The 12741-nt window shown below is 39.8% G+C and overlaps 2 protein-coding genes across 2 annotated transcripts in view; one reads left to right on the forward strand and one right to left on the reverse strand.

Annotated features, from left to right (window-relative positions):
* Positions 1–10812, forward strand: part of Bves (blood vessel epicardial substance) — a 44840-nt gene extending 34028 nt beyond the window's left edge. The window contains exons 9-10 of the mRNA XM_060373200.1: positions 6758–7057; positions 10128–10812. The gene's annotated coding sequence lies outside the window, so the exon portion shown is untranslated. The remainder of the gene's footprint in view (positions 1–6757; positions 7058–10127) is intronic.
* The window catches only part of Lin28b (lin-28 homolog B), a 96816-nt gene continuing 91003 nt past the window's right edge, over positions 6929–12741 (reverse strand). Inside the window, exon 7 of the mRNA XM_060373321.1 lies at positions 6929–7868. Within this exon, the coding sequence (XP_060229304.1) occupies positions 7502–7868 (367 nt within the window). The 3' untranslated portion in view covers positions 6929–7501. The remainder of the gene's footprint in view (positions 7869–12741) is intronic.

Genomic DNA, 12741 nt, shown 5'->3' on the forward strand with positions numbered 1-12741 from the left:
GAAATATATAGCTTAAAATTGTTACTTCTCAACACCCTACTATGTGATAGTGTAGCTGAATTTCTCACTGCTGTCTAAATACCAGAGACCTACTGTGAATGAACTGCATTAAGATACATTATTCTGTACGTGCGGGCATGATTTAGGTCATATTCCCCATACTCCCTCAAGAAAAGCTTCATGGGGAACAGGTTTCATTTAGAAATAATTTCTAAAAATAGTGTGGGTTATTAATGTGCGCTTCTAAGACATAGGAAGTATTGTGGATGTGGCTCACAGGTTATTGTCACCTTTGTTTCGTAGTGAGGCAGGGTACTTGAGCAAGATTTCTAAGGAACTTGCAATAGTTACTGTATCAAGCATAAATGCTCGAGGCTTCACCCTTCAGATAGGCTTCCTCTTTGCCCTTTTGAATGAGGATTAATAGGGTCCTGCAGAGACTGATGAATCAGCCAAAGACCATTCGTGGAGAAGCCTGAGACACCCTGCTCAGATGTAGCCCATGGGCAGCTCAGTCTCTATGGGGGTTCCCTAGTAAGGGAGCAGGGGCAGTCTAGCATGAACTTTGCTGCCTGCTCTTTGATCACCTCCCCCTGGGGGTGCAGCCTCAATAGGCCACAGAGAAAGAGGACCCAGACAGTTCTGATGGGACCTGTTAGGTTAGGGTCAGATAGATAGTAGGGGAGGAGGACCACCCCTCTTGATGGACTAGGGGAGGGCTATGGGGGAGAGAGAAGAGGGAGGGTGGGCTGGGAGGAGATGAGGGAGGGGGCTACAGCCAGGATACAAAGTGAATAAATTGTAATAAATAATAAAAACGTAAAAAAAAAAAAAAAAAAGGAAGCCCCGTGTGTCATCTGTTGTTAATGTGCTCTTCTGGCAGCCCTGAATTTCCTCTGCTCAAAATACAACTTCCACAGCACCTGGGGAAGCACTCTCAGGGAGCTAATAAAGGCGTGCTGGGTCACATCAACAGCCCTCCAGTGCAGCCACCCAGTGAGCTGTCAAGAGTCTGAGGTCAGTCTTCTCACTCATGAAGCACCTGCGGAGTGCTTAACCTGGCTTTGGTCTTTTTATGTTGTTTCTTTTGTCTGGGATTCCCCTTCCTTCAAACGAACCCAGCTCTGCTCAAATAAAATGTACTCCTCAAGCGGCATTTCTGGACAATTTGCTTACATTTTACTTTATGTGATGGCTGTTTTGCCCGCATGTGTGCCCAGTATCTACAGAGGCCAACAGAGGGCATCGATCCCCTGAAGTTGGAAAGAGCTCAGGGGTAAGAGCACTGGCTGCTCCTGAAGAGGAAGTGGGTTCGGTTCCCAGCGCCCACATGGTGGCTCACAAGCCATCTATAACTCCAGTTCCAGGGGAGCCAGTGCCCTCTTCTGTCCTCTGAGGATGCCAGGCACAAACAAGGTACATATACATACTGCAAGGAAAACACTTAGACATATAAATATTAAAAAAAAAAAAATGTGGTCAGGAAGTGGTGGTGCACACCTTTAGTTCCAGACAGAGGCAAGGGATTTCTGGGATGAGGCCAGCCTGATCTATAGAGTGAGTTCCAGGACAGCCAGGGCTACACAGAGAAACCCTGTCTAAAAAAAAAAAAAAAAAAAAAGAAGTATATAATAAAATAATATGGTTATAAGCCACCATATGAATGCTGCAAATCCCAGGTTCCCTGGCAGAGGAGTCAGTGTATGCTCAAGTGTTGAGCCATTCATCTTTCTAGTACTCTGAATAATTTTTATCTATATAGCAAAACACTGAATGTCAAACTTGGTCTAATAGAGACCCCATATACGTGTGTATATTACACCTGTCTGATCCTTAAAAAATTAACAAAAACCGTTAATGGTTCTTTCCAGATCATGGATAATTTTTGTCTTAGAAGTTTTTTTATATTTTAAAGTTAATAAAAGTATTATCAGTTACTTGCATGTAGTCATTATATATTTTATTATATATTTTTCTTTTTTAATACTTATTTTTATTTATGTGCATGAGTTTTGCCTTTCGCATGTGTACCTCACTTGTCCCTGGCACTCACAGAGGACCAAGGAAAGTATTGGATGCCCTGAAACCAGAGTTATAGGTGGTTGTAAGCCACCACGTGGGTGAGGAAACCAAACCCAGGTCCTCTTCAGGAGCAGCCAGGGCTCTCGGTCACTGAGTTAGCTCCCCATCCCCTATATTTTTCTTTTTAAAGCTATTTTTCTTATTTCCTGAAATACAATACTACATTTTAAAACAAAATCCTGGTATAACAAAAAGCTCTTCATAGCCTAAGAAAAGCAAATCTATCCACTGATATATGAGCATCTGGGTAGCGTGAAGCTATTAAAGTTATTCCCTTAAAATGGCTAAGGTTCAATTAAACAAAATAAAACCCATGGGCTGGAGAGAAGGCTCATTGGATAAGACTGATTACTACTCTCACAGAGAACCGGGGTTCAGTTGCCAGCACCCAAGTCAGGCGGGTCACAACCCGCTGTACCTCCAGCTCCAAGGGGACCAATATGGCTAGCCTCCAAGGGCACCTGCACTTCACACACACACACACACACACACACACACACACACACACACACTTTAAACGTGTTTTTAACTCTTAAGAATGATAAATAATGCAGGGGCCATAGACTACCAAATAATAAAGCCAATCATCCAGGAATAGAGTAGAAAATGAGTTTAATTGTGGGACCGGGCAGTGTATAGCATTTAACAGTTTCACCAATTTATTTTGAGAGTACATGACTACTAAACACAGTTGATGAAGTTACACTAACATTTTTGATTTCTGGTACTGGCGTATCCTCGTTTCTTCTTTCCAAATCCTTATAATTATTAGGAGAAACCTGGTAAGAAAATTCTAGAATGATCCCCCCTAAGGGTTCTAACGTTTCATGCCATTCTTTCTGGCCACACAAATGGTATGTCTTGATTTACACTTTTCTAAAAGTTTGATAAAACTGGACAATCCAGATGAAGAGAAGTCCGAAAAAAACCCAAAACTTCCATGGTTACCACTGCTACCAGACCATGCTGAAATCTTTATCTCACCCTCACATTGGCACACACAGCTCCAAAAGGGCCCTTTATTCATTTACTTAATTTCTCAGTCAAAGACACCACACACAAAATATCTCCAAACCCATCATAAACGTCAACACTGTATCTTTTATTTTCTATCATGTAATTTTAAACCTCAAAATATCAATAGCTAACAGTAAGACATCTGGCACAAAAAGATAATACTAGGCCCATGTCTGCAGAAGAACAAACAGTCATTCTGCCATTCGAATAGCAACTCCTTTTTTGTTTCTTTCAAACATGAGTTCAAGTGTATTTTTAAACCTTTTTGACTTGTAAACAACATGAATCAACACATACTGAGGTAATCTAAACACTACGCAAGGTAATTTTAAAATACTAGATAAAACACTGTATTAAAGACACACAGAAGTCAGGGTTCACTTTGGTCTTTTTATGGTTAGAGTTGTTACCACCACACACATCAGCACACAGTAATTAAAGCCAGCTTGGCGGTAGGTGCCCGTGTTTCACAGACACAAATGATTGAGGAGGTAGTCAATGCTGTCATCTTCAGGCAGGGGTGAGCCACAGACATATTTAATACTGCAATACTCCCTCACAGTACAGTCAGTACTCCACCTAATGCCGGAGCTCCGTTCCAAACAGAAGATCAACAATGAGTCAGAGGTCACCCTTTCACTCTAACTAAACAACTAGGTCACAGGTGACACAGGCACATCTTGAAGAGGCTGTGACAGTATGTAAGACAGAACTGGATGCTTTCAACAAGTTGTTCTTTTCCTAAAACAAATAAATCTCATTAAAACAATTAGAAAATTAGAAGTTGGAGCAACTCCACTTGCACATACTTTCCTGGATTTTATACCAAAGGGTAAATTACATATACATTTTATGATAAACATTTCTTAGAGGAAACAGATAAATTAGTTTAAATTAACTTTAAGACTTAATGAGATTCCCCACATCCTGTATAATTCATCTTACAGTGAACGTTACAAGGTCTATTAACACTTATGGGCTTCTATTCACAAACTACATACAACCAGCAGCAACTCAGGCCTGCACTGGTGCAAAATAAATTGGAGCCAGAATATAAAAATAATTGGCAATAAAAACATCCTATTTGGGAGGTGGACTGATGCTAATAACATGATGTCTTTATTTTTTCCTTTAGATTGCACACTAAAATTTCCAAGTTATAAGCAGATAAAAATCTTCCTAAATATTTCATTTGTAAAAATACATCCAAAGACTAGAAATGCAAGTATAAAAATGTCTCCACTATGACCTGCTGTGTAGAGAATGAATAGTTCACAGGCTAAAAGGCTGGTTGGTAGTGCATCATTTTTTAGGAATTACATTTGTGTTGATATGAGGGGGAGGTCAAAAGGTGGCTAAATTCAGACCATCACCCACTTTTAGGGACCCCTGCAAAGCGGTGCTCCACAGACTTTCTTCCCTGCTGGCTCAGGAGTGGCAATGCACTTTACGTTCCCCCGGGGCAAGCTGGTGCTAGTTAGCTAGGTGCCTGGGGCTTATGATGCAGCGGTATGCTTTGCCTTCAGTACAGTAAAGACACAGTGAAGGGGGTAGGAATCTTTTATAACACTTGTCAGCAAAATACAAATACCAAGTTTGCCTCTGTTACCCCTCCTGGCCCCACCTCTCGGCAACAGAGGTATTTTCAAGATTGTTTCTGTGTACTGTTTAACTTAGGATAAAGCGTGCCCATACCTCCTTAAACTCAATACATGATAACTTTAAGGACATGCTTGGAGAAGTTGCTACCTAACATGAGAAGGACTATTATTTACAGGCATTTTGCAGAAGCGTGCGGTTGTAAATAACCATCTGTGCTCCAGATTAGAAGCGTCTGTACCAGAGAACTATCAGCAGCCTGCAAGGCTGCAGCAGCAAGATGTGCTGTGTAGTAGCAGGAGGTAGCCGTTTGCTGTAAACAGAATGTTTCACTCGTGAGAATGAACAATGTGCTCACATCAGTGAATTCACATCTGCAAGAAGTGGAATTTTGCTTTACAAGACTTTCACATGAAACAAAAACAGAAGGACCAATATCTGCTGTTCGGAAGTATGATCAAGTCAAACTGAGAGGTAGTTACCAACAGGTACATGTTCATACATAAAGACTTAATTTATTTGGCTTGTTTTGAGTAAGCAGAACTACGGGCTAGTCTGTAAAGAAACAATAAAAACATTAAATGGTATGTTCCCTGAGCAAAGTTCTTTGTCCTGAGCATGTAACAGTGACAATATTTTCATATAAAAAATAAACTCCAACTTTCAACCATAAGATAGGTTTCTTATGTGCTCTTACTCTTAGTAATTCAGTCTGGTCAAATGCTGAAAAAGATGCTAAGTGCACCCATAAGGTCCATAGTTCAAGTGTTTCTGGGTTTTCTACTTTCATTTTTTAAAAATGATCTCTGATATGAATTTTTATATGTAAACAAAATGTCCAATTTTCAAGTCCATAATTTCCTCTATTTCTACAGTCAAGGAACTTTGGTTTGAATTTTCAAAGTGACCTATCATATTTTGCTTGTACAACTGTTAGCTTGTTCATTATACCTGGGTGACACTTTGATTTGTCTACATAATTTAAATAAGCTTGAAATCCTCACATAAGGCAAGGCAGCACTTCTCTATGGCTACATCACATTCAATATCGTCAAAGGTAAGCTCTGCATTACAGCACAATGATATCTCAGTAAAACACTATGGAAATTCTCATAAATACTGTCAAGAAATTCAAGCTAATCTGAAAAAGACTGGCAGGCCAGCCGGAGGCTGTTTTGTCTTCTAGTGGCTCAAGGAAACCTTAGCAACTACACACACTTCCCGTAACAAGACACACAGGAGGAAGGAACTTCTCAGTAGAATGTGTCTCGTTTGAGTCACGATGCTTTCGTGTTTGATTATCTGAGCTTATACCAACAGGCCATGTATTTCCTGCCAACATTATGCACTGCAATTCCTTGGTACTTTCTTGGAGATGTTTCAAAAGTTTGCTCATCACATTTAGAACCAGGCTAACTTTACTAAAATCAAAACAAAATCATGATGGAAAGCGGACCTATCCTAGATCAGTCCCTAGCCAATCTGTTAGCAAACTGAGAAGATTCTTATGACTAGCCCTGAATGCTCATCCTGAATCTGTCACATGGTTTATGTCAGCTTCTATACTCAAGGAAATGGCCACAGCATCAATATTACCATATAGAGTATTTCTAGCCACACGGCAGTGTGTAATTTGGTACCTTCGCTCCAGGCCTGTCATTCTATCTTCCTGCCTCCAAACACTATTCTTCTCAGGATTGATCACGGGCTGTATCTACTGGGCAATTGTGAACATCTACTTAATTTTCACTCTAAATCCCACTATTTTATTTCTATGCTGTTTTTGTTTGTTTTAGAAACAGATCTGAGGACCTTCCAGGGGAAATAAAAACAGCCACCAAAATATACCCAAGTAATTAGAGTTTTCCTCTAAGGCTTCAGTAGTAAGAGACCTTCCTGTTCTAAGTGATGGTTCAAAAGCTACTTAGTCAAGGGAGGCTTCTGTTGCCATAATCCCTTAAAAACCTCAGAACACTTGGAAAAGAGCTGGTATCAAAATACCACTAAAAAGATCATATTACTATATTTATAATTACCCCCCCTTCTTTTTTCTTAATAGGCATGTAATTTACAATCAAAACAGAATAAAAGACACTGAAATATCAGCACAGAAACTTCACATTCATTGTCTTTTCTGGAGTTATGTGTCCAAGAATGAAAAGCTCATGGCAGTCGGAGGCATCTAGAGTTAAGTTACTACCTTCAAATGGAGAAGACAAATAACAGCAATAGCAACACTCCATCACATCAAGACACAGTTATGAATCCAGACTTGGGAGGCACCAAGTATCCCAAAAGCCTTTAGTACCATTTGACTGGCAGCTTTGAGATCTGAAGTATGCTTTGGCTCACATGAAAGGTAAGTCACATGGTCATTTTACATAATATAAAAGAAGTAGTACTTAGGAAAAATTCCAAGGGTTAATTCTGAAACCATCGCAAATGCTCCACATAAATTTTCAGTGCTTGGAGATGCCCAATTATCTGAGAGAGAGAGAGTGTGCTCCACACACACATATAGAGACAACCACATACATGTATGTATGTGAACTCCTATGTGAAGTCCTCACGCACACAGATTCAGCTCTCTTCTCTCACTTATGCACACACTACATGTAGTATCTCAATTCTATAAAACAACACCCTGCTTAAATGTAATTTGCTTAAGAGTGATTTGTCTGATAAAAAATTCACAGTTCCTCAACAGCAGTTAAAACCCGGCCAGCTGCTCTCTGCGGAATGCTATTCTCCTGTGCTTGCATGAGGTAGACTTCCCAACCGGGTAAAGAAAGGTTGACAAGTATTAAGATTTTTTCCGTTTTTGAATTGAAGGCCCCTTTTTGTTTTGCCCTTCTGGTGCTACAAATGCCTTCATGGAAGAGACTTCTTGGGGTGGCCTGTCTGACCGTTCTGTCATCTCTGACTTCGCCTCCTGAGGAAACGGTGATGTGCAGCCATGCCCCACTCCCGCTTCTCTCGGTGAAGTAGACACACATGGCTGGGGTTCTGCCTCCTGTCTCTCCTGGGAACTGGTGGGCAGCTGTGTGACAATTTTGTGTGGGCAGTTGGCTACCATGTGCATGACGCTCTGACAATAATGGCACTTCTTTGGCTGAGGAGGTAGACTACATTCTTTAGCATGATGGTCAAGGCCGCCACAGTTGTAGCATCTACAAAAACACACAAACAAACAAACAAACAAACAAACCGAGAAGGTAGTGTACATCATTAATGTTTAAAAGCATAGTAATTATTAAATAATAACTTACATATATAAAAAGTTTAAATTGCCAAAGTTCAAAAACTGTCAATGAGATCAGCTTATTTTACTGTGACTCCTTTAAAGTATATATTATTTATATTGTTTATACTGATTGCTTCAAAAATTACCATCACCAAAATATTCCAACAACTGTATAAATTAGTTGTGTTAAACACAAAAGCTAGTGAAAACAAAGGCACCAAAACATAATTAAGTATTTCCATTCAGAAATGAATCCCTCCAATTTAATGGGCTATGGTGAAAGAATAGTTCAAACCACTAGATGGCAGTCAAAAATAACCCAAAAATCCACCAGCTGGCTTTAAAAAAAAAAAAAAAAAAAGAGTATAAAAATATAGTTGTTAGCCAGGTGTGGTAGCGCACGCCTGTAATCACAGCACTCAGGGAAGCAGAGACAGGTGGATCTCTGTGAGATCAAGGCCAACCTGGCTTACAAAGTGAGCCTAAGACAGCCAAGGCTGCACAGAGAAACCTTATCTCAAGGGGGAATAAAAAATTGCCACATTAGGAATTAACTTGCTCAGCACTTAGGAAAATTACAGATTGAATGGACTTTTATGAGTTAAAGGCCTCGGTGTTTATTATTTTATCTGTGGAAGCTAATAGAACTGAATAACTTTTTGTCTTTATACAAACTTTACCAGGAAATTTGATACTTAAGCTGTCCAGTAAAAAACAAACAAAACACCAACTGTGCAGTGAATTACCCAGTGTGAGGGGCAAGGCAGTGAAAGTCCAAGCCAGAACACTGCTGCAAAGAAGCCTCCAAAGGCTGGAGACCAAGTCAGTTCAGTCTGGTGTTGGTGACTGGAAAAGTTGACTTTTCTTTCTCTGTCTATAGAAACTAGCTTTTCCTTAGAGTAAAATTTCCTGAATTGAAGTAAATAAGCATAAACTTCATTCTTACTTGATATTTAAACATGAAAGCACACTGGGGACAAAGACGGGGTTCCATATTAGATGCTAAGAATTCAACTTTTAAAAACTGAGCAAAGAAGTCCATTTAGTCAGCTTCAGTTCTAATTTCCTTTTTCAAAACAGTTTAAAACTTGAGTTTCCTTGCATTTCAATGTGCATGTCTACCTGTTTGGGTTTTTGTAAAATGCTAATGTGTTAACATTAGGCCCCTCTGCCTCTCACATTGGAGATTAGCTCTCACTGTATCTGTGCAACAGCATTATTTATTCCCCTTCTCTATTTAATCATTCAGCTGCTCTGAGATGTAGATCACAGCTTATTGAAACCCTTCCATCCAAGGGACTGACACCAAAATGCTAATGTTCAGCTTATAAATGATACCAGAGGCATGCAGTGTGTGAGTCTAGACCCTCTCATTCATACTTTATACTTCTTCAAGTCAGTTTGGTTTTCTGATTTTGAATGGATTTTATATTACAATGTGGGTATCAAAATAGTAAGTGTATTACACACATAACAAACACAGGGTTAGAAGTATCACGATCAAAGGATTATACAAAGAAAACTATGCTCATACTTTGTTACAGATTCCAACAGCCTGGCCTAAAAATTAAAACAATCTGTTTGCTTAGCATGCAGGAGGCCCTACAACGAATCCCCAGCACAGTTAAAAATAATTAAGCTAAAAAAATCACCTATGTTCAGTATGTTACAAATGCTGAGCCAATGGCACCAAGTCGACTTTCTTACACATTAAGCATAAGGATTAACAAAGATGTCCACTTTAATTTTAGAACATCATTTAGTTCTTGGATGGAATAATTTGATAGATACTTTAATTCCAATGAACTTGGACATAATCTATAAGTATTATTTATTGTAGTTTAGATTTTAAAGATGGAAGATAAATAACAGTCAATATAGCAACTTTTTAAGATAACAAAATTAAGATTAAAATTTCTAATTGAACTGGGCAGACTGCTCAGACCCTGAATAATCATTTAGCCAATGTAGCTCATGCCTTAGTTGTACATAAAGGAATTAATGCTCAACTAAAAGGAAGCTTGAGGGTGTTCAATCAGAGGATTGACCTCGTGCAGGAGCAAATTGATACCCTATGGCAAATCGCTCAACTTGGCTGTCAATGAAAATATGCTGGACTTTGAGTCACTAGCATATAACATGAGAATTTTTCCTGTGCTGCAAATCTGTCTAAACAATTGTCTAGCTATATTTTAGGTAATTGGACTGGAGAATTCGATACTATGATGGAGCAGCTGAGAGTGGCCATTGTCACGGTAAATTCTACCAGAGTGGACGCAGGACTAGCCACAGGATTATCATCATGGATTGCTGCAGCCATGAATCATCTGAAGGAATGGGCGGGCATGGGAGCGTTAGCAGGCCTTCTGGTGTTGGTCTCCTTGGTTTGCCTGTGGTATATATGCAAGATTAGAGTCTCACAACAATGTGATGCAGCCATGATCATTCAGGCCTTTACAGCCATTGAAGCAGGACATTCGCCCCAAGCATGGTTGGATACCATAAAAAGCTAAAATGTTACGCTCAGGATGCGAAGCTAAGCACTGCACTCAGGGTCAGCCGCTTTGGACCTAGAGAAGGGCATGTCTGATTGCATGCGGGTTGATACCCCAGGTCCTGCCTCTGAGAAAAAGGTATCGGACGGGTCTGATGCTCTTTGGGTGGATGACACCTAAATGAACATTGGTACAAAGTCCCAATTTATTTCTAATATCAGAGATCAGACCTCTACTCTTGCCTGATGCGTCTAAAACAAAAAGGGGTAACTGTAGAGAGCTGCGGAATGCTGTGCCTTAAAGATGGAGCTGGTTTCCGCCTTCCACCTTCCCGATGGTGAGTGCTCTCTGTCACGAACAATTCCACATTTGGCTAAGGCTGAGGATCTGGCTTGCTTCCATGTATGTGGACCTATCTGCATTGCCCACGTGGCACGCCTGGGTTGGTTACCCAGAGGCTATTTAAGCTGTGGGCTGGCTTTCCCCAGGGTCAGATGATTGTTCAAGGTTCCTGAATAAACTGCATTGAAAAAAAAAATTTCTAATTGAAAGGAGAATTCTATCAGTAGATAGAACAGAAGACCTAAGATGGCAAAATTAATCAAACAAAAAACTCAGAAATCTCTTAAACCTTTAGAATTATTTATTTCATTGCATTATGAACTAAGCAATTGTATTTGTGCATGTATGTTAAAAGCATATTCAGTGTTTTGATGATTCTGTTTTAAAAACAAAAACTTTAACTTGTAAATTAGAATTTAGATGAACTATTACTTGGGAAACTTATTTTAATTCAAAATAAATTAATAAGAAAATTGTATTTTCCTTTTTTAGGAAATATTTATTTCTGGCACTGGAGACACGGGTCATTGGTTAAAAGCACGCACTGCTCTTGTAGAGGATCCAAGTTCAGGTCCCCATAGCCTTACTGAGGGGCTCACAGCCTTCTGGAACTCCAGCTCCAGGAGGGTGGCGCACCTGTGTCCTCTACTGGAGGCTGAACTCAATTGGTGTATATATAACTAAAAATCAAACCTTCAACAGGATGTTTTTATTTGGGTATGTATGTGTAGCTGCATGAATTTCTGTGTGCCATGTGTGTGCAGATGCTCAAAGAGGTCACAGATTTCAGATCCACTGCAGCCAGAGTTGCAAGCAGTTGTGAACCACTTGACATGGATGCTGGGAACCAAACTCAGATCCTCCAGAAAGGCAACATGTGCTCTGAACCACTGAGCCATCTCTACAGCCCAATAAATTGTACTTCCAAATGATATCAGCCATAAACTGAGCTAAACTGAGGGTTTATTAAATTAGAATTTTACTTTGTAAAGAATACTTCAGTGCCAAAAAGGCTTTATTAGTTGCATGTTTCCCCTTGTCTCTAAAAGTGATTAAAAAAAAATAAGGGAGTTGTATAAAAGTATAGAGAAACACAAGTTGGAACTGTTCTCAGTGTTTGGAAGTGATAAGGATTTGTATAGAATCTCAAATCCCTGTCTGAGCATGTTATCAGAGAGTACAGGCAGAACACAGTAGAAAAAGGGCAAGCTTTGGAGCGAAAGAAATATAGAAAAGACATAGATAAAGCCCCGTGGAGAGGGAAGATGAGAAGGATCAATACACCTTCCACATGAGAGGCCATGGGGACTTAAAAGAGCCAGACTGGAACACACACAGAAATGATACTAACATTTCTAACTGTACAGTTTTCTGTCTAGTATGTTAGAACAAGGTTTTTAATTTATTATCTGTTAATCAAGCCAGCATGGTAGTAGTGAGGCATGGCTAGGTTGAGGTATTTGTCAGAGAAAAAAAGAGAGCTGGAAAGTGAAAAACCGAGAATGCAGCTCCTGTTGGGAACACCCTCCTAATCTACTCCCTGTAAACTGAGCAAGCAGGCTGTGACAGAAAGCTTTCACCAGAAGCCCCCACCTTTAGCTGGCCCCCACTTAAGTCGCTGTCCTGGATCTCACTTTTTTTTTTTTTTTTTTTTTTTTTTACAGGATCTGTTTCAAAATGCTTTAGTAGAGTCAGGAAACTTGAGTAAACCACACAGCCAAAGGTTCTTTATCAGTGCACTTATTTTCTAACTTCTCTCAATGCAACCTGCCATAAGATTGCTTTTTAAATTCCATTAGTTTTGATACCCCAATTTTTTAAAATTTTCTTTTATGTGTATGAGTGTTTTGCCTGCAATTGTTTTGGTATCACATGTGTGCCTGGTGTTCAGGGAGGCCAGAAGAGAGCATCGGATCCTCTGAGTTACAGAGACTTGAGAGTCTCCATGTGGCCGCTGGGCAT

Source organism: Meriones unguiculatus, chromosome 20, assembly GCF_030254825.1.
Source record: "Meriones unguiculatus strain TT.TT164.6M chromosome 20, Bangor_MerUng_6.1, whole genome shotgun sequence".
NCBI lineage: Eukaryota > Metazoa > Chordata > Mammalia > Rodentia > Muridae > Meriones > Meriones unguiculatus.